The 22,631-nt window shown below is 35.1% G+C and overlaps 1 protein-coding gene across 2 annotated transcripts; it reads left to right on the top strand.

Annotated features, from left to right (window-relative positions):
• The first annotated feature begins 2,566 nt into the window (after positions 1-2,566).
• Positions 2,567-21,389, top strand: LOC103496867 (protein KINESIN LIGHT CHAIN-RELATED 1). Of its 2 annotated transcripts, XM_051085672.1 has the most exons (18): positions 2,567-2,776; positions 3,111-3,206; positions 4,360-4,550; positions 4,636-4,740; positions 5,333-5,433; positions 10,752-10,830; positions 12,033-12,044; positions 12,120-12,185; positions 13,020-13,088; positions 13,744-13,800; positions 14,319-14,396; positions 15,592-15,689; positions 15,759-15,804; positions 16,052-16,179; positions 18,735-18,840; positions 19,446-19,508; positions 20,450-20,512; positions 20,914-21,389. In XM_051085672.1, the coding sequence occupies exons 1-18, from the start codon at positions 2,659-2,661 to the stop codon at positions 21,100-21,102; spliced, it is 1,665 nt and encodes a 554-aa protein (XP_050941629.1). In that variant the 5' UTR covers positions 2,567-2,658; the 3' UTR covers positions 21,103-21,389. The 2 variants fall into 2 exon arrangements, with proteins under 2 accessions (XP_050941629.1, XP_050941630.1); XM_051085673.1 differs by lacking the exon at positions 2,567-2,776 and having other exon boundaries at positions 4,641-4,740.
• Positions 21,390-22,631: the final 1,242 nt, after the last annotated feature.

The following is a 22,631-nucleotide window of genomic DNA, read 5'->3' as shown; positions in this document are numbered from 1 at the left end:
AAGATTCTCTTCTTATCTTTTTCTTAGCGAAATTTCTAAATTTGCTAGGTTTTGGGTATGACAATCACTCAAAATGCACGAGTAAAATGAAAGCTCTATCACCTGTAATTAAGCTTAAATAGGCTTCTTGCATGACTTCACATCCACGCCTCCTACTTACTAATTGTTGATGCTTAGCATTAACTTGCCACATGTAATGTCACACCCCGCCCTGCAATGCATCCTGAAACTAACGTTGTGGCACGCGACCTAACTTGAGCGGCCTTGGTATCTCTAATACGAAACGTCAGAACACTCGATCTTAATCTTGAAGCTTGACTTTATCGCCTAGTTCCAACTCAAAACTTAACTACTAGGTGATAAGAAGTCATAATGCAAAATACTTAAAACATTTAACAGTTTTATTATTTAAAATCATGTAATTCAAATATATATTTACACACTTCCTTAAGTATATGAACTCTAAAATTAAGCTTTAAACGTCTTGTGAGCTTCATGTTTAATCGCCTAGCTTGCTTGCCTCAACGTGTAGCAGCTTACCAAACCCTTCATAACTTTGGCCGTAACACCTTGTATGACACCTGGGGAAAGGGAAACTAAACATGTAAGTCGAATATTTAGTGAGTGATATTTTGAAATCCTTTTGGGGGAATACAATACATTCAATACACAATTCATAAAACAAGCTCTCAACGTCTCATTTCAATAAAACAAATAAATCACACATTAGCCTCTACTTATTCCTTTTCGCCAAGAGCATGAACCAATCCCACACATAGACTAATATGATGACCACATCATCATCAACATCTCTTGAGATTTTTCCAGTTCATTTCTTATTGCTCAGGCTGCTTACACAACTGCATTGATCAACTTTACACCGTCATGCAATCCTTTTCTACATGGTTGCCTTGACTCATTATGTGCACATAATAGTTAGCTCATTGATAGAAATAAGACTAATGGTTTACTCACAAATATAACATACAATCATCACATAAACTTAAACATTAAAAACCCTTTCATATAAAACATTCAAGCTTTCTCATAAACATCAGTAAGTTTGTACATGCTTTAAACATGAGCATAATCAAAACAAAAGAAGAAAAAAGCGTTTGAAACTTTGATTAACATTAATAAAATCACTCACAACACTAAGTTTCCTTTTCTCAGAACGCCTAACACCTTCTCGCCCAATGCTTCTTCTTTTTAACAGCTCAACACTTAAGTGATTTCTCTTAGCAAAACCTCACAGTAACAACCCTCTCTTCTGCCCTCTTCTCCTATTTATACTAATCCCAAATTGAATCAGTCATCCTTAAACTTTCACAAACTCACCAGCTTCTACTTGAACTTTACACTTGTAAATTTATTAACTTCCTAAAACATGCTTAGCTTAATCATTTACACGTAGCCCACTAATTAAGCACAATTAGGAAATTTTTCAAAAAATTCTTGACCCTTAACGCCTGGTTTCATTTCGCCTTGCACCTAAAGTTTCTTCTTTCCTCGTGTCGTCTAGCTTCAACGCAAACCAATAGAACACTTAACTTCTATAAACGTATACTTAGTCAGAACGCCTTCTTCAAGAAAAACTCTTCTTCAAGAAAAACTCTTATTTCCAAAGTGGCCCTTCTATTCCAGTCGTGGATCTCACATGTAAAACACTAATCAACTAATCATCTCACTTCACACTTGAACAACTTGCTCTAAAATGCCTAGCTTCCAAGCAAACTCGCTTAAGTCCTCCTTAAGCATGTCACATTGCCCATGCCATACTTAACCATGCCGTTTAGTCCCTTTGGTCGAGCCATAAGCTTGCTTCTTATGTCTTGTCGTCTAATCATGTCTTAGCACAACATAACGCCTAGGGCATTTGAAATCCCTTTTCTTAGCTGTCTAGGACAACCTCCTAGATCCTTTAATGCTCATCTCACCTAACAGAATACTTGGCCAAATATCACCTCCCCTTACTTTGGTCGCCTAGATATTCAAATGGTCATTCTTCACGCCATACTTAGACACTATTTTGGCCGCATAGAGGTTGTGTTGGTCTTTGGCCGCATGACACCCTCTTACTCACCTAGCCAACAAGTTAACCAATTTTCCACACACTCCTCCTCTTTTGGCCGCATACATCAACTCTTTAAGCCTTGTCAACCTTGCTTGGGTGCAAACCTAAGGATCACACACATAACACTAAGACTATATTCCTACAAATTTCAACCATCTCACTTTGCCATAATTCCCTTTCCTAACCTTAATTAACTCTTCATCAAAGAATTTAGCAACAATAAAACCAAATTTTATAAAATCATTGAACTAAAGAAATAGCAAGGCTAAGGGTTTACATGATTACAATTACACTTTAAACTTTTATTTATAAAGATTGATTCCTCAAACTCATACCAACATTAGAAATGGACCATCGAACTTACGCAACCGTACAAATTATAACAATCATTTAAGTGTGATGGATCAACTTTGTTATTGTTTAATGTTTTATTTTTTTATTTTTTATTCTGTTTTTTATTTTCTGTTTACTCTTTTTAAGAGTAAGGAAAACCGTACCGTACAGCTAAAACCCCTTTAAACCCTTCTCGTCTTCCTCTCCACCTACCTTCCATTCTATTCCATATCACTCGAGGCAAAGCAGAGATGTACACCAGACAAGCAGCTTCAAAATGGTTAAAGAGATTAAGCTTTCGCTCTACAGCATTTCATCTCACTTCGGAAGCTCCCAATCTTCCTAACGTATCAATCTTCTCTTCTCGCTGTACGTAATTCAAGCCTTTTCATCTTCTACCTAACTATACTTGTTGATACAACAGTGCTGAACCTGCAATGATGTGAATTACACAATATTCGATGTGGGTTTTCATCCAAAGCTGAATTTCCATTAGTATCAGCTATTTTATAATACGAATCATGTTCTGCACTATAGGAGTTAGTAAGGACATTGTTATTAATCTCGTCGGACCACGAAGTTCTGATTGAACTAGGGTTCTGAATTTTTACAAGCGTGGACAAATGGTTGAAGGGTCCTTGAATTGATTCACAATTGCTTCGAATGGCTGTTTATGCTTGTATATGTTTGTTTTTTCTTGCAGGTAACGTGAAATCTTCTTCGCGTAAGAATAGTAATGGCTATCATGATGGTTATCTCAATGGTTTTCCATGGGTTTTTTTGTCTGGACCTGCTGCAGGTTTTCTCTTTTCACTGTTATATTTTGGTGTTTCCATTTAGAGACTTGAGGTGTTTGATTTTAGAATTTGATTTGGAGTGATCATCAAATTTAAACTAAAATAAACAAATTTTCTTTTTCTGCCTCTGATGCTGGTATTTCTTAAACTAAAATAAATTAACTTTTCTGTTGATATTTCTATCAAATGTGGCAAAAATTACTGAGTTTGAGATAACAACAACGGAATTACTACATCCGGATAATAATAAAAGGAAATATAGATTCAGACCACCAGCACATTTGAGAGAAATGAGAAGCCTCAACTAAAGCGGCAGCGGACTCCAAAATGACCACCCACACCCATTCAGTTCGCCAACACCTCTACATAAACTTTCAAGTTTCAGCCAACTCCACTGGTTTTGCATAACAACTTGTGTCATCCGCCAGCAGTTTGTTTCTTGTGAACTCCCTCATTTAGCCTTTCTCATATGTGTGTATGAGGGGGTCTCAAATGCTCATAGGGGTGCCATGAGGTTTTTTTAAGTTGTGCAAAGCCACCTGGAAGTAATTTTGACAATTACTGAAATATGAATATCTTTAATTACTGTCCGAAGAAATAAGGACTCTGATATCTGATATCTCCAAAGTTCTCCTTAGAAGAATGGATGAATGGGACGTATGAGAGTGCACATCCATCATTATAACTGTTTGATGTGAAAATAATTCTATCAAAACCAGGTAATGAGAGAAGAGAGAAACAGGAGAGTTAGGGGAGGGTGAATGTGTTGAAGGGCTGAAGGTGAGCATGAAGAAATTGGGGTGATAGGGAACCAGAGAGGCAACCCATTTATTAGAGATTCGGAGCTAACAGAGTATTTTTCAACTGACACCCATTTTTCCCGCCATTTTGTTGAGATTCTCAAATATTCTGTTTGTTTTCCATTATATATAGCGGTGTGCATTACTGAAATTTTGTTGGTGGGATAGATGTATGTTTTTGTAAAACCTTTTTAAGGTTCTTGTTTTGGATTCTTTCATCAGCTATTTCATGTAGTTTTTTGTATTTCTTAATAAATTTTTTCATAATCTACAAAAAGGGGGACAAAGAAGGAATTGCCGATGCCTGAGGAATGATAATTTGTTGTAATGACATCCATTGACCTCTGTGGTGCAGCTATTATTCTGGGAATAAACTCAAATCCTGTTCTAGCTGAAGAAGCATCATTTAAGCCAAGTTCTGAAAATGGTATTGAGGATGGTGAGACTGTTGGACTACGCAAAGTGGAGGATGGTTCTGTTGTATCGAATTTACATACCTCAAAGTGGAGGGTTTTTACTGATACTGCTCGGGACTTATTTCTGCAGGCAAGCAGTATTTCTTTTACCTTCTAGCAGTTACCATCTTTAATGATTTGCACAAAGAAGGATTTTAACTTTTTTCTTTACTTAGGGAAGACTTGAAGATGCGGAAAAATATTTTATCTCTGCGATTCAAGAAGCTAAAGAAGGTTTTGGGGAGAGAGATCCTCATGTTGCATCTGCTTTCAACAATCTGGTACTCTAGCTTAAAGCTTTTCTAATATTTTAAGTTTTGATTATTTTACCCTTTTCAAATTGTAGATTTAAACTATCATGCAGATACTGAATGATCCTAATGGAATAACATTTATTTGAACCAAGACGTCAGATACAGTATTATTTTCAGTAGAACCTCTATTTTGATGAATTATGTTGTTTTGGTTCTCGGTGTTATAAATCCTGGAGTTTAGACATATTTACTTGCATTGAAGTCTTCATGTAGTTTCTTTGCACAATATACTGACTTTTCTTTTCAAAGAAAAGAAACCAAAATATTCGAAGGATACAAATCTCAAAAGGATGTCTTCTTGTAGTTACATATAGTATCAAAATATGTATCAAAATTCATTAGATTCAATTATCAACAAATTTTTCCCAATGCATTTTGCGATCCTATCATCTACATGAACTGAGTGGAACCTTGGTGGTTAGATTTCAGAAATGGATCTAATATTAAGACTCCTTTTCTTTGGTTGGAACCTATGATCAAGAACTGTTGTGAAATGATGCCATTTGATTTAAATTGTGGAAGCACAATTGATAAATATGTTTTGCTATTCTTTTTTTAGGCAGAACTGTATAGAGTCATGAAAACATTTGACAAAGCGGAGCCCATGTATTTGGAAGCCATTAACATACTGGAGGAATCCTATGGCACTGAAGATATAAGGTTCTTGAATCCTGCAAATTTGTTTTTTTTGTAGAAAACCTTTTATTTTTTCCTTACATGAACTAGAATTATCCTTTTTATTGTCTTTACTTTGCTAACATGGATTACTTGTGCCCAGGGGATAGTACATAAATATTGTGAAAGAGCTTTGTTTTATGCATGAACGTTTTCTTCTCTATAGGAATATTGTTAGTTAGGGGCCAGAGAGAGGAGTAAATATGGCGTGAGGTTGTACGGTGAATCATCTTTTTGCTATTTTTTCTTTGGTTATAATAGCTGTGTATAAGAGGCTTAGGAGAGATTGAGGGCTCTCGAATTCTCGTACTGTGTTGATAAATTCATTGTGTGGGCTAAGGCCTATTGATTTGGTATCAGAGCAGTAAGATTTGGGCAGGGTGGTTAAGATGGAAGGTAGAGTAAGAGCATTGGAGGAGAAGATGGAAGAAATCAATGAGAACCAATTAGGGTTTGTTACGAAGGTGGAGGCTGGATTTAAAGAAGCGAAAGGGATGTTCGTGGTAGTGAATGAGCAGATGAGTTTAGTGTTATTGCATTTGGATGTGTTAATGGGTGATCGTGGATCGACATCCTCGGAGAGAACAATGTCAAAGAAAGGAAAAAAACCGATGGGTTCAATGCTAGACGATTAGAAGAATGAAGGAGAATGTAAGAGTTTGAGGAAGTTGGAGGTGCCAATATTCAAAGGGGAAGTGAGTGAGAACCTTGGCGGTTGGCTACACCTGGTAGAGTGTTATTTTGTTGTAAATCGCTTAACGGAGAAGGACAAGTTAGACACGGCAGTGTTGTGCTTGGAAGGAGCACTCGAGTGGTATTAATGGGAGGAAGATTGGCAACCGGTGGGTAGTTGGTCATGATTTCGTGAGCTGTTGTTGGATCGATTACTCCCGGTGAATGAAGCTGACCAATATGCACATCTAATGAGGCTGCAACAAGAAATGACGGTAAGGTAGTACCAGAGGCAGTTTGAGCGGTTTAAAGGAGCTTGGGCAAAAAGCCCTAGAAAGTAAATTTGTGTGTGGGCTAGAGATTCAAAGTGAGACGAGAAAATTAAACCCAATGGGCCTAAAGGCTAAAATGACAATGGCCCAATTGAACGAGGAAGATTAGTTGATCGAATGAAAGAGATTACAATGGTTTGGATTGAGTGGCAGCCCGAATTCGAAATTAGACACCTTGATTGTTGGGTTAGGTTCGGCGAGTGGTAGCAGATCAAGTGCAAGTGGGTTGGGTTCATGATCATTTTCTTTTAACCCTAGCCGTGGTACTTCTATATTGTCAACCACACTCACACCCGTTTGTGGTTCGGCGGCTAGGGGCAGAAACACCCATCCTTATTGACGGTTAATGGAGGAGGAGATGAGAGCAAAAAAGGAAAATGAAATTTACTTCTAGTGTGATGGGAAATTAAGTTTCGGCCATCAGTGTAAGAAGAGTTGTAGTTTATGTTTGTTTAGCAAGGAGAAGACATGTCATCCAATCATGAAAGCCACGAGGTTGGACTCGACAATGCATAAGTAGGCGGTGAGGAGGTAAAGGATGCTGCTGCAATGGAGATGGCTAATTTGTCCATTTCCCTAAATTCAATGGCTGGAGTTGATTTCCCTAAAACCGTGAAGGTCGAGGGAAGCATTCGAGGAAGAAATGTGATTGTATTAATTCGAGGAAGAAATGTGATGGGGGAGCCACCCACAACTTCATTGATGAGGATTTTGTCTCGGATTTTTTTTGAAACGGAGACAAACTTCTTTATTAATAAAAAAAACTCAAAGTACAAGAGAATTATACAATGAGCGTAATAAAGAAGCCTAGATTTAATAAGCAAGAGGGATCAGAAGGTGCACCCGGACATCTCAACTAGGTGGACCCCACCCCCTTAGCACCAAGATGTTATATCCCTATTTTTTTTAAAAGATACAAACTCTTTATTAATAAATGATAATAATAAAGAGCCAAAACTCAAAGTACGTGAGGGATATACATGAGCAAAAAGAGGCGCACCAGAATATCTCAACTAGGTTGCACCCCTTGACGTCCTCATCATGTCCAAAAATGCTAATTATAAAGAACAGATTACAGCCAAATACACAACCAAAGCAAGCCTTTCCCCACAGACTAACAAGATACATTCTAGTAATAATAATAGAAGAAATTCACTTTCTAGCGCTTGAACTTTATAGGAAATTACATAAAACATGAAAAAGACTTTGTGTTGTTTAGAAGATGGAGGCCTGTCAATTGAGTTGAATCTCTTGAAGGGAATATTCTAGCTTTGGATAAAGAAACACCATGACGAGGCTTTTAATTGGGCCAAACTCGATGCGATCGCTTCGACTTGCAGATTTATCAAGGAAGACTCCCTGATTTGTTTCGAAACATATTTCTATAAGTAGTGCCTTGACCACGCTGCACCATAAGAGGAGAGCATTTACTACATGGCTAAAATTGTCTGAATTGGCGGACACTTTATTTCTGATATTAATGTCAAAAACCCAAAAGAATATTGAATATTTGCAGCAGCCGGTTCTGCCAGTTTACAGGATGAGGACAGCCAAAAAGTTGCCGAAGATTTTGTAGGTAATTGAGATGAAAAGGGGAAGGCACATGTGGGGTGAAAGGTATTTGGGATGGGAGCTTTTTGTGTAATACTGAAGCACATTTGAGATTTCCAAACAGCATGATCCACGCTGAAATATTCTGATTATTGGAAACTACTGCCCAGTTTAGGGGTGAAGGAAAATGGCCAGCTTGTGGAGCTTTTGTGTATAATAACCGGTAGAAGTCAAGAACTAAACTTTCAATCTCTACATATGAGGAAGTTGGAACCCCTTGGTTGTTTACTAATTCGGAAATCAGATTTCTTTTTTTTTTTTTTTTGACAGCTAGAAACTGATGGAAGAACTTGGTGTTCTCATCCCCTAATTTCATCCAGTTTAATTTACTTTTCTGAATAAGGTCTCTTTCCTACCTTCTATATAGTTCCAGAGGGTCCACTTTCAGCATCCATTTTAGGGTACTACTCTCTGTTGCCAAATCCAGCTGCTCATCCTTATCTTCTTAATTTGTCAAAGCTTTCAGCAAGCTCTCTTCATTATGTTTCCTGGCTTTTTCACTGTCAATGTTCCATTTTTTAGCTGAATTTTTAAGGATTGAAGTTTGGAAGATATAATAAAACCTGACCATCCTTGGTGACTTTTGGAATCCAAGGAGTATAATGAAAGGCACAAAAGTGAGATAATAACTCATAACGATATATAACCAAGTTAGACGAGAAGGATCCTCAACGAAAGTAACAAAATAACGAAAGCTTGTTTGAGACACAACTGGACACGGACCCCAAATATCAGAATGAACTAACTCAAATGGAGCACTTGCTCATTTATTGACTCGAGGACTCGAACTAAGACTATGAAATTTAGCAAATTGACACGAATCACAATTCAAAGAGGACAAAGACCTAAATTCAGGATAAAGTTTTTCCAACACAAACAAAGATGGATGTCCTAAACGACAATGGACTTCAAAGGGAAAAGGAACGACAAGACACGCCACAACTTGCGGTACTTGGCATACGACAGTAGTTATAAACAATCTCTGTAGAATCTGTTTTTCGATGATCATAACTATTCCTATGAAAATTGCTATCCATCGCTTGAGGTGCTCGGGGGTTATTGTTGTTGCTAATGAGCGCACTACTAGATTGAGGAATAGACACACTAGTTGGAGAGCTTTCAATGCGAAGGACATGAGTGAAAGCATCGTCCTCTTAGAGTCAGAGAGAATCTGTGCCTCTGCCATTCCAAATTCTGGTAAGAGTCCATTCAAAAAGATCATAACAGCTATCTTCTCTCGTTGAGCTTGTTGAACTTTAACATGAGGACTAAAGGGTAACAACAAAGCAAGCTCGACAGTTATCTTCTTAAGGTGCATAAAGTAGCCGGTAACAGACCTTGCTTTTTGTTCAGCACGGAAAAACTGCATACAAACCTCAAACATTCTTTATATTGTATTTATCGTGTGCTAGAAATGAGAAAATTAGGATTGTGTTAGGCTACTAACAATTAAGAGCTAATTTACCCAACTCTAATGGCAAAAACAGAGGTAGCATTCTGTACTTATATATTTATAATGCCAAATGGATACATTCATAAGACTTAACAAGAAGGAAAAAACAGTAATAAAGCAATAAAACATACCACCCTTTCACCCTACAAGCTAGGGTATGCTCTCGGTCACAGCAGCTGCCCTAATCAAGAAATACCCAAAATAAAGCCTACCTATCCCATTCCCAATAAGATGCTATATAGGTCTTCCAACATTCCCTCCAGTGGGTCCCATGGTGCACGATCATTTCCTTTTCATTTCCTCATCATTGCTGTCTTGTTTGTTTTACCATTCTACCCCTTCTTTTATATGTATGGATTATAGGAGGCCTCACAGATTGTTGATGGATTCTTTGCTCCCATGGTAGAGAAGGGTCACCTTTATCCGGTCGATGGTTTTACCTTACAGAATGTATTTTGTATGTGTCCAAAATATCTTACAATTTGCTATCTATTAGTAAGATAGATGGTTTTACCTTACGAGGGACTTACATTGTCAAGCTACCTTACGAGGGACTTAAAACACAGACTTTTCTCAAGGTGTGGTTAAATGAAAGAATCCCAAATTTTGTACCTAAAATGGTCTCCCCCCACCCCCACTCTTTCTTAACCATCACTCAACATCCCAAAGTCTTATTTTAGAAACTTGGTTTGCAACATTTTGTTATATAAACCTAGTTAGATCAGTGCTTTGATGAGATATGTTATAGTCGACAGTAGACAATTGTAGACGACAATAGCATAGGAATTACGAGTTGGGTATAAGTTGCAAAAATCGACAAACGTAGGAGCAGTCGACTGGCAACAATAGTTTGGACGACAATATTGACACAGGTAAGCAACATCTGACAATGGCTGACAGTAACAGGATTGGCGTGGATTGGGCAATGGGTAGGGGTCTATTGCGAAGGTGAAGAGTAGGTAAAAGTTGGATAGGGTATTGCTATGTTCTTGGTCTAGAATTCGGGTTTAAAACAGAGGACAACCTAACCCAAAATCCATATGGTATAACATGCACAATTTGGAAATTCATTTAGAATAATTTCGCGTGAACGTTTTATTGTAGAATAATTTATCGTCTTCTTTATGTTTCTTTGTATCTTGAACACTAGCTCTTTTTGTCCTTCCATTAAAAAATTTATGTTTCCTTTTCAAGGGAAAAAAATCGTTGATGTCATTTGAACTCTTATTGTCCAGAGTTGGTTCTGCCCTTCACAACCTTGGCCAGTTTTATCTAGTTCAGAGGAAGCTAAAAGAATCCTGCAACTGCTATGAGGTATCAAAATATTTTCTTATAGGAGTTACCAGGGAATCTCATTTCAGTATTCTATGACATCAAAATTTCCCTTTCATACAAACCAACCTATGGGAGGGAGTTATTAATAACAAGTTTATGAAACGATTGTTTCAATCAAGGTGGTAGAATTTCAAGAGAATGCATATTCTTTTATGAATGATCTTTAGAAATATGCTCAACCAAACAATAATGAAAAATTTTCTGTGTTACTCTGCCAATTAATTTTGAACTCTAAATTAATAACCACAATAAATATTTGGTTCAATATAATTATCTTTAGAAATATGCTCAACCAATGGGATCTTTTTGAAAAGGAAACAAAACTTTTCATTAAAATAGTGAAAAGAGACTTCTGCTCAAAATACATTGAAACTAACAAAACAATGCTCAACCAATGAGATTTGAACCATAATAAATAATGGACGATTAGATGCATATTCTTTTATAAATGGGTAAACCAAACAATGCATCAAGAGTGACATTCCCATTGGCCATTCTGGTTGCCGTTCCAATTCTAGCTAGTCTAACATAGCCCAAAAGAAGGGAAAGTCACAAATGAACTAGGTTCCTTCCACATCTAATCGGCCATTATTTTTTATGGTTCAAATCTCATTGGTTGAGATTATTTGGTTTTGTTTGTTTTAATGTATTTTGAGCAAAAGTCTCTTTTCACTATGTCAATGAAAAGTTCTGCTTCATTTTCAAAAAGATCTCATTGGTTGAGCATATTTAACAAAGATCATTATATTTAACAAAAGACTTATTAATAATTAATTTAGTCTTCAAAATAAATTGGCATAGTAACCCAGAAAATTTTTCATTATTTTACGGAGTACTAGATCAGATAACATTGAATTTGAGGAAAGATGGATATTCAGGTACTGGGAAAATTATGGTGTCATTGGTGTTCCGTGAATTAAAAGTGACCAGTTGTACTGTGATCATACTCATTATGGGTAGAATTTAAAATTTCTAGTTTTGCTTCTTCTTCTTGTTCTTCTTTTATTTATTTATTTATTTTTATTCATTATTATTTATTTATTTCAATTATTATTATTTTTAAACCTTGTCAATCTTCATTAATAATTTTTTTGCATTTTTCCTTTTATTGATTCTTTGATGTGCAAATTCATGCTAACATTTTTCCCCTTCTGGCTTATGTTTGATGCTCTGTTGGTCAGCGGGCACTGAAGGTATGAGGCTGGTCATCTATACCTGTATAAACAGTTGCTGTTTTGTCTTCTCACTTATAGTTTTTTATACTTCAGATCAAAGGTCGCGTTCTTGGATTTGGCCATGTAGATTATGCAGATACAATGTACCATCTTGGAACAGTATGCTCTGAAATCCTTGCTTTATCATATTAGTTTTGCCCTATTGTTTTCTTTCGTCTTTTCCAAAAAGTTTTGTCTCGTTTCGGTCTCCGAACTTTCAAGATTTTATTTTGGTCTTTCTGAGGAAATTGTTTGCCTCCTTAAAAGAGGTCCCACTGTCATAATCTCATAGATGAGATCTTCACCGCAAATAATTCCAAACTTCCCAAAGGGAGTTATCAGTCAAAGCAGTTCTTTGCTTGTTGAGTTTTCCAAAGTCTCTCTTGTAAATGAGTTCTTTAACACTTTTCAAGTTAGGATAGCCATAAGTAACATAAGGCTCCACTCTTTGTAACATATTCAATGTTGCCTTGTTCACTTTCAAAATATTCGTTTGGTTCCTTAACTTTCTATTTTAATATGTGAACTTCCAAAGTGTCTATTTTAGTCCGTGGACTTCCAAAAAGTGACCATTTATTCTTATTTATTTTATTTTCAATAAATTAATAATATACCTCGAAGTATACAAGCTAATGTGTAAGAAGTGCATGTAAAACCTGTTAAAACCAAGTACTGAGCGGCCTATTACTTTAACAAGGGTCAAATGGGTTCCTTTCTAAAAGGACAGAGACTAAGTAGATATTATAAAAGTTGAGACCAAAATAGTTGTTACCTTTTTTTTTTTTTTCCCTGAAAGTTAAAGAATTAAAATAGGTATTTTGAAAGTTCAAGTATAAAATAGAATCAAACAAGACTTTACCAGTAATATTAGCTAAATAATTTTACTCAACCGAGTTTTGTTTCTTCAAGGTTGGTTGTCCCCAATACTTCAAACAATATATTTTTTCCATGCAGGTGCTATACCTTCTTGGAGAGGAAAAAGATTCTGAGGCCCTGATACAGGATTCTATTAGGATACTGGAGGTAACAACATGCACTGCAAGGAATACAACTTTTGTTTATTTTATTTTAACAACGAAATTTCTCATTAAGAAAATGGAAAACTCAAAGATACTAACTCTACAAAGAACTAAACTAGGGGAGGATTAAACAAAAGAAAAAAAAATGAAGGGAAGCAACAATCAAAGAGAAATAAGTATTTTCAGAACAAGAAAAAAATCCAAGTAACCAGAAACCTGATTGGGTACAAAGAACAAATAGGAACAAACAGCTTAACAAGGTGAAATAAAAGGATTCCGGGTTTGACAAGTATCTTGAATGAAAAATCCACCAAACAGCTTCAAAAGAGAACAATGATGAGAAGACATTAGAAAAATTCTCTGATGTCATTCCAATCATAAATTTGAGAGATGAGCTTTAACGGCATTAACCTAAAGAAGATGGGTCTTTATAGCCAAAAAAAGGGCCTGTAAGACCTTGAAGGATGTTTTCTTTGAAATTATTTGAAAGGACCTACTGAAGGTTGAATAAAAAAGCAGAAGCTTAAACCAACAGGAACAAATAAAGATATTCAGAAGAAGATATCATCGAGGGATTCTCCTGCTGATATAACTTCTATAATATTGTATTGTATTTTATGCGTTACATGTTTCATACCTTTTATTGTTTGGTCATGCAGGAAGGTGGTTTAGGTGAGTCAATTCTCTGCATCAGAAGGTTGCGATATCTTGCTAAGGTTAGGCTTTATCCTATACTGGGAGCTGCAGTTTTTCCACTCTGTTACCAACTTTATTTGTGAAGAAAAGAATATTCTGTTTTGTCAATATGTTGATAGTAATACAGGGTCTCTTATATTTCTTATTCATCAATGAAATGGTTTCTTATCAAAAAAATAAAAATGCTAGGTTCCCCTTATAGAAAGGCCATCTACTAGTAAAAGAATTATATTGATACTTTATTTATTTTCAGAATTTTAAAACTATTTTTTACAACTAATATGAAGGACAATAAACCCTTCTCTGGTGTAGACACCGATTTACAAAGAAAACATGAGAGATGATGAAAGCATACGTGAGTTTGTTATTTGCCAATCCCATTAGATTTTTTCACTTTTATTAATGATTGTAGAATGTATTATAGCATATGTGAGCATGTTAGTTCTATCTTATACATTTTCCTCTTCCAATTCTTTTACGGTTCCATTGTTCTACTTGTGCTATGGTTAATGTTTTTGCTCTTTTCCTGATGCTTCAGATGCACATGAAGTCGAATAATCTTTTGGAGGCTGAGAATGTACAAAGAAAAATTTTGCACATTATGGAATTATCAAAGGTTCGTAACTTTGTTTTGATTTTTTTTCCTTCTTTTTATGATTTAGCTACTGCTTGGGATGTGGTGCTCATGTAATGGCCTTTTCTTTTTGATGTTGAGTACGTGCAGTTATCTTTACTAACTTGATCTCTCTCTCTCAATTTTGGTTTCAGTGAAGAATTTTTACTTCATGATTCTAACTTAAAGGACGTGGGTTTTGGATCTTGATGTGACACATCTAAGGGAACATGTTAAGGGTAGATTGATTAAAATTTGGTGACAAATGCTTCTCCTGTTGTTTGGTGAACTGTTCAAAGTAGCAATTTGTTTCTGACATATTCAGGGAAAATGAGAGTTTAACTTACCACAGGAGAGTATCAGTTCAGAAAGTGACACTTTAGCAATCTCTACAACCTAAAGATTGAAAAAGACAACCAATAACTCCTTACCACTGCATTTCATATGACCGAACTTATGAGTTATGGCAACGAAGACATGTTCAAGTTGTCTTTGATCCTCAAAACTAGTCCTGAAGTGATCTGTATCAGATATTTTTGGGGTTTTTGGTTCATCATCCCCGGGAAAAACAGACCCCAGAAAACATAGACACTAAATTTGATTTGAATGCACAAATTAGAGTTGAGCACAAATCTAACTATTTAGAGAATTGGAAACCAAAAGCTCTATTTTGTTTTTTTTTTTTTTTTTTGTTTCAATCAAAATAAGCATTCAAACCAAACGTGGATAGCTGGATTGTTGAACCACACCGACGGTGGAAAAAAAAATTTCAACCACTCGTGCATCCTCCCGAGCCAGCATGTGAGAGGGTGGAGGGTTTTGGTGGCGATGGAGCCCATGCACGACTGATTTGGTAGTTAAACCTCAGGGTTTTGTAAATTAATTGACAGTTTTTCTCAAAGGTTGGAGCAGTCCAAATTAGTGTTTCTGCAAATTCTAATGACCCCAAAAACTTTATGAGTGATAAGTACTTCAGATCGTTCCATACAAGGTTGTTACTTGAGAAACAGAACGAGTATCAAAATTAATGTTTAGTTATTATGTATTCTATGTCTTGATTTTTAACTAACATTACCTCTATTTAATAATTTTTTTTTATCCTCCATGGTTTTGTTTTTGTTTTGTTGGGTGTGCAGTTGAGTATGTACATGCTTTATTGGTTAACTGACAACAATTAGTATATCTCTTATGTGTGTAGGGATGGAATTCTCTGGAAACTATAAATTCTGCTGACGGCTTGGCCTCAACACTATATGCCAATGGTTGCTTGAAGGAAGCACAAGAGCTTCTTGAGAGGTAAACTGACAAGTGTTGGTAATTTTAAAAAAGGTTATCCTAATGAAGTATTTATTTTCTTATTTTCAGGTGTCTTGATGCACGGAAAAGTTTACTTCCTGAGGACCACATCCAGGTTTTCAATTCTTAACATTCAGATTGAATTCCAAGGATGGAGTGAATAAAACAACTGTACTCCTTTTTTCCTTTTTAATTGATTTTTGTTTATTTATGTTAGAAATGATGGGGTTTTAGAAAATGATTTTTTGTTGTTTGTTGGTATGATACATCTCTTCTAATAAATGTGTCACATGATGGATTAATTAATCATGTGTCACTTTCGACTTCCAATAACGCCATATATATATAATAACGTGGTGCAGATTGCTGCTAACATGCTTCACATTGCTCGAGTGGTAATGCTAAGTTCCAATGAACTAAAGGCGACTGATGTTTCTAAAGCAGTTACTGCAACTGATAGAGCAAGAGAACTTTTGAATAACTCTATAAGGTCTGTATTGAGGGTTTTTTTTTAATAAAAAAAAAAGAGGGAGAAACAAATTATTTCATTGGTTGAATGAAATGTATACAAGATGGGAAAGTGTGTAAACCCATCATACAAGAGATTTTTATAGTGACAGGTAGAAAGACTAACTGGGGGGGGGGGGGGGGGGGGTAATTTACACAATGGTGGTACAAAGAGGATTATCCATTAGTGAGTCGAAGGAGGAAACAGGAAACTTTATCTTTGCTTTTCATTGGAATTTATGGTTGGGAAGGAAACGCCTGGATAAGCAACAAATTATTCTCACTTTTATTTAATCTACATCTTTTCTTGCTTAAGCTGGTGTTGTGGAGTAAATCATCTCCTCCCTTTTGTAATTACAGCTTATCGATCCTCTTGATACACGGAGGTGTGTTATTATATATAGCTAGGACTTGGCAATTTAGCTAGCGATCATGAACAAAAAAAATAATGATAATGAGTAACTAATGGCATTATTGATCGAGGAATTCCATTATTTGTTGGAAAATAAGTCAAGGCCTTCTAGCAGGATTCTGAAAGATTTACTTTCTCTAGCATATTTTATTTTATTCAGCTCATTAAATATGTGGAAGTGTGGTCATATATATTGCTGGACAAACTTTAGCCCCCAAATTTTTTGTATGGACACGACAAGCTTTAGTCCCAAATGTTTCTCTGCGTGTCCATGTGGCCTTAAGGAGGTTGTTTCTTAGTTCAACCTTCGTAAAGTCACTGTTTACAAACATGAACAATTCCACACATATTGAATATAAACCCTTAGGGGTTGTTTGCCCCTAGTATTATGACAATACTTGTCTCATTCCCCTTTCTTCTCTTCCTCACTTCCCCTCTCTTACTAAGCTCCAAATATTTACCAAGTCTGCACCCCAAGCACAGATTATAATAACACAAACTATTATAGTCTGTACGCAGACTATAATAGTTTGTACTCCAAACACAGACTATTATAATCCCCAGACTATTATAATACCTAAATTATTATAATCCTCAGACTATTGTAAGTCATTCTTTGTCCCAAACGCCCTCTTACACTCACATCAATTTGACTGAGAGGGCAATTATAAACACCAGGAAAATTGGGACCAAGTCTACTTTTATTCTTTCAAGAATAAAGAAAGACATATTACGTATGGATTCATGATAAGCAAACTGTTCAGACATTGTAAAGAAATGGGCAAATTCAATGTTCAATTTTGTGCTCTCATCCTCTGAACTCGAAATATTTCTTAATACACTTCATCCTCTTTCTTGCTACTTTGATGTGGTGGGACTCGAGACTTGTCTTCTCGAAGCCATTGTGGGATGTAATACCTAAATAAAATTATTGAAAGTAGATTCAGACACATACCGACTTACGTAGAAACCTAAGTATTGGGAGAAAAACCACGATATACTGCTTTTATTATTTTCTAATGAATTACCATGGTACAATGAGGGAGATTAAATAGAATACACAAGAGTAAACGAAAAAAAGGAAAAAAAAAATATTTTTTTGGTAAACTTTCCATAACTAATTTTTCCATAAACTAGCACTCCTCACTCAAGTTGGGATGTAAATATCAATGAGGCCTAACTTGCTAATACAAAAGTCAAAGTTTGGTCTGAGAAGCCCTCTTTGGTGAGAACATCAGCAACTTGTTGGCTCGAAGGGATGTATGGAATGCATATGCTCCCACTGCTAAGTCTTTCTTGATGAAATGTCAATCAATCTCAACATGTTTAGTCATGTCATGTTGAATTGGGTTGTTAGCAATACTAGTAACAACTTTATTATCACAAAAGAGCTTCAATGGAGTCTCACATTCCTGATGAAGATCAGACAGGACTTTCTGGAGCCAAACTTTCTCACATATTTCCAAACTCATGGCTCAGTATTCGGCCTTAGCGCTGCTTTTGGCCACAACAATTTGCTTCTTACTTCTCCAAGTTACAAGTTTTCTCAAGCTCAAGATTGTTTTTTGTCTCCCATCCATGTTTCATCTACTTTCTTTTCGAAGCTATTAGTGTGCATTTCTTCCATAGAAATTGGCTTCTTATTGAAAGAGAATTATTTTGTTTGGTTATTCTTTCTCTTTTGTGGTTTGAATTATAGAGGACTTTGGCTTGTTTGTATCGTTGTTTTGATTGTCCTTTTAGTTATTTTCCTCCTTCCTTACCGCTCATAGTATATTATTCTTGTACTTTGAGCATTAGTCTCATCTACTATAATTAATGAAGAGGCTAGTTCTGTTGTTTAAAAAAAAAAAAGAAAGGCAAATTGTCTCAAGACTGGAAATAATCTTAAAGTCAGGAGAACAACATTTTTAAATAGGTAAATTGGGAGATCATATAATTTTAAATGTTTATCAGTAAAAAAAAAAATCCCTTCCAGCTTCTTGAATTTAATCTTTTGAAATATAGAATTATGGACCATGAATGACATTAGCTTCACCTGTATATTTTGTGATGTAAAATCACTATAGTACATCTGGCTATGATTGATTTTACAGCCGGTTTATGCAAAACTCTTTCAATAATAGGATATCACGAGGAATATTATATACAATAAGCAAGCGCGGTGAGAAGAAAGAAATTCATAAAGATGGAGGATCTGGAAAGGACGGACGTACAGCACTTATCATACTGGTTTGGTTTCCTTTCTCTACAATGATGAAATGAAGTTTCTTCAAATATCATGTTTTCCCATTTTTCCGAAGATATTATAATTTTGTCCTATATCATCATTCTAAAGGCTAGGTTTCCACATGTTAAACTTTTTGTCCTCAAATATATCCGTAACTGAATGCTCTTTCTAATTGTATTACTCCGTTGTCATTCACTCCATTCATGAATTTTTAAGCTTTTTGTTGTTATTACTAATTAGGCCTTATCTTACTTGATTGAAGGCACTTTTTGTGAGTTTCTTTTTTGTTTGTTATTATATTCTTTCATTCTTTCTTATTAAAAGTTGAATTATTCATTATGTAAAAAAAAATTCTTTTACCAAGAATATTATATTAAGACGTGGAAAAGTATACCATGTATGTTAAATATGTGTTGATCTTCTTTTTTAATCGATAGTGCATCGCTGTGTTTGTGATTGCCATGTTTTGATATGATTTGTATCTAGGTCGTTGCCCTGTGATTATGTCCCTTAGTGATTAAGACTCATTAAAATTTAAATGATTTTAGTTGATCGTTTGGGTAGAAATCTACTCGTGCTATTGGCTCCATCTGTATTGTGTTTGCAGTTACAATCACTTGATTCTCTCGGGAATTTGGAGATTACGGTGCAAGAGATGCAAGTATCAAAGGTTAGCTGTGATGGCTTAAATAAGTGATAGTATCTGTTGTCTTGCAATTTGCTCCGTAAATTGACAAATATTATGTAAAACTTGTGCAAGTGTATATGTTAGATATTATATTAAATTTATCTTCAACCACTAGCTTAAGCTTTTGGGTTGAGTTGGTAATTAAAGATGGTATAGATAGTCCTGGGAGGTCTTGTGTTCAAGACACTGCAACATTATTTCCTCTTCCGTTTGATATTGATTTCCACTTGTTTGGTCTTTCTTGATATTTAAAAGCCCACAAGTGAGGGGGAGCTTTTTTATTAAATTTGTCTTCAACCACTAGCTTAAGCTTTTGGGTTGAATTGGTGATTTAAGAGTATACAACCTTAAGTAGTAGGCAGCGAGTAAATTATCTCTTTTCAGCATTGTCGAAGTCAAGAAATCCAAAAAGAATTAACCTTTTCATTTAGATTATCCTCGTCAGTAGCCTTAACATAGCCGATTTGCTACAAAGGGAACTTTCTTCTTCATTCCTTATGCCCTCACTATGTTCCCTTGCCAAGCGGATGGGCCGTTGATTTTTTTGTTTTCCTAGGTTTTCTTATTCATTAGACTAGATCACTCTTATATGGCCATCGCAGTCAAGGCCTTAATTTCAAAATTATGGTTGGAACAAAATCATCCTTTTTAAAGACGGCCACACTTTTCTTGCTTGTTCATTTTGAATTCTCTAATCCCAAGGCTCCTTTATGGTGCTCTCTTTCTAGTCTTTAGTGGTTTCTTCTTACAGTGATTTGTTTTATTCTTCTCTGTTCGAGAGTTTATATCTTGTGAGCATTAATTTTTTTTTCATTTGTTCAATGAAAAGTTTTGTTGCTTCTTATATATATTATATCTAAGAGATTACTTTTGAATGGCTAAAACCTAGAAGCAAGTATTGAGTAACTGGAATGTTGTTGCAGAAGGATCCTTTGCTCATTGAGGCTGAGAATTTACTAACTCAATGTTTTTCTACTTATCAAAAGGTAACACGCTCCAATGATATTTCTTTTTTGTTTCCAATGAGTTTGACATCAATGTCCACATGTGCATATGCATTTTTTTTAATTAACGATGATAAATTGTTTATTCTGTCTAAAACATATTATTATTTACTAACAATCTTTCATTTGTGATCTACTATGTGCTCATTTGGTCAAAGCTTGAGAATGGTTGAGGAGGAGAAAGAGATTCAAAGATGTTCCTAATCAATGACTATTTCAAAACTAATGGAATTAAAAAAAAAAAAAAAAACGAATAAAAAGTTATCTGAACAAAGAAACTTTGCTGTAGTGTTCATTCGTACAAATGTCATAATGCATGATCCTTAGTACTTTTACGAAAGCACATGTTCTAAAGAGCTTGAACTAAGATAATGCTTATGCAGTTCAAAGGTTCAACTTTCGACACTCTTGAAGTCAAGGCTGAGTACTGCACATGTTTGAAGCGTCTCTCAAGCCTGATTAGCTCTGGCAGAACAAGTAAGCAAACAGGAAGGGTCAGTTTGGAAGATCTGAAGGATGAAATCAGTCGCCTTGAGGTCGAATTGTCTCCATACAGAAAACAAAAAAGCTAACATCTTCAGGTCTGGAATCATTATTATGGTTTCCCTTATTTAGAGCAGCAACATGGAGAAGTTTCTTTACTAACTTACCCAGTTGTCTATTTCTTTATTATTTATGTTGCTACATTTTTTTTTACCTTTCCTTATTCTACATATTGGCCTAGGCCTTCAACTGATGTTGTAGTTGCAGTTCCAACAAGCGCTGCTACGACCTTATGTGAACAGGATCTATATACAATATACATTCATCCATCAACAAAAGTACATCCACTGCAAAGATAATTTTTTCTTATTTACAATTAGTAGTTTTACCATTATTCACCTAAGCATGCAATCATATTAGTCTTATGTATGTGGCTATCACTTTTCCACTATTAGATGTAAGACTAAATTAAAATCTAAATAAATGGGCTGGCAGAATGTGGTATTGGCAACTTAAATCTCAGCATCAATTTTACATCCTACCAACACTAAATTCGAATGCAATACTTTAACCTAAAACTAATTCAAAATCTAAAACCTAAAACTAATTTAAAATCTAAAACCTAAAACTAATTCGAAATCTAAATACCAAAACTAATTAACTAAAACAAAAGTAAAACAAAGTAAACCACTTATCGAAATGAAGAGCGACGACGACAGATGATGACAAACGGAAAGGAGCGAGCGGCGACAATTGCTCATCATGGTTATATCAGGTGAACAGAAATATATCTATAGTGAGGGGAGTGCAACTAAGAGTCTTTAGTGAAATTACTCTTTAGTCAACGAATGTTGATTAAGCTTGGTCTAAAAGAGAACGAATGTTGATTAAGCTTGGTCTAAAAGAGTTTAGCCAGTTAACTTCGAATCTTTGAAGCCCATGATTAAGTCTATTAGGTTCCCCTACTAGCTCATATGGATTCAACTAAGAACAAGTATGTTGAAGTAATTCGAATTGTTCGAATTACTTAATAAAAATTCCCTAAAAAAATTTAGGATGTTAATTTATTTTCCCAATAGTTATATCTAATCCTTAAGATAACACCCAAATAACTTAAGATAATAATTAATAAAAATTCCCTACAAAATTTGGGATGTTAATTTATTTTCCCAATAATTATATTACAATATATAATTATCAATTTTTCACTTTTTAATTATATAACCAAAATTATACAATTAATAACATTCTCCACTAAATTCCAAAATCTTTAATTAAAAATACATACCCATGCATATGTATTTAATTAATCCAACACATTACACCAAATAAATCTTTTAACTTCCAATTCCAATTAATCTAATAGCAAATAAATTCCAACTTCCAATTCCAATTAATTTAAACACGAAATAAATTCCTTAATCTCCAATTCTAATTAATCTAACACCAAATAAATTGGGGTCTTTTTATAAATAGAACAAAGCGGCAAAATATTTACACTGTATAGAACAATTTCGAAAACGAAAAAATCTCACAAGCCTACCGTGTAAAATACAAAAAATGCTCCGTAAACAACGTGTGCATATATATTTGATACAAAACACGCGTGTAATATATT

Source organism: Cucumis melo, chromosome 6 (assembly GCF_025177605.1).
Source record: "Cucumis melo cultivar AY chromosome 6, USDA_Cmelo_AY_1.0, whole genome shotgun sequence".
Classification (NCBI taxonomy): domain Eukaryota; kingdom Viridiplantae; phylum Streptophyta; class Magnoliopsida; order Cucurbitales; family Cucurbitaceae; genus Cucumis; species Cucumis melo.
The sequence above is the reverse complement of the archived record's forward strand: the minus strand, read 5'-3'. Positions and strand labels throughout refer to the sequence as shown.

Excerpts from the sequence above, each read along its gene's own strand:
- LOC103496867 (XM_051085672.1), top strand. The coding sequence starts at position 2,659 with ATGTACACCAGACAAGCAGCTTCAAAATGGTTAAAGAGATTAAGCTTT. Across the intron at positions 3,207-4,359 it reads TTTGTCTGGACCTGCTGCAG|CTATTATTCTGGGAATAAAC; the intron begins GTTTTCTCTTTT and ends TCTGTGGTGCAG. Across the intron at positions 4,741-5,332 it reads CATCTGCTTTCAACAATCTG|GCAGAACTGTATAGAGTCAT; the intron begins GTACTCTAGCTT and ends TTCTTTTTTTAG.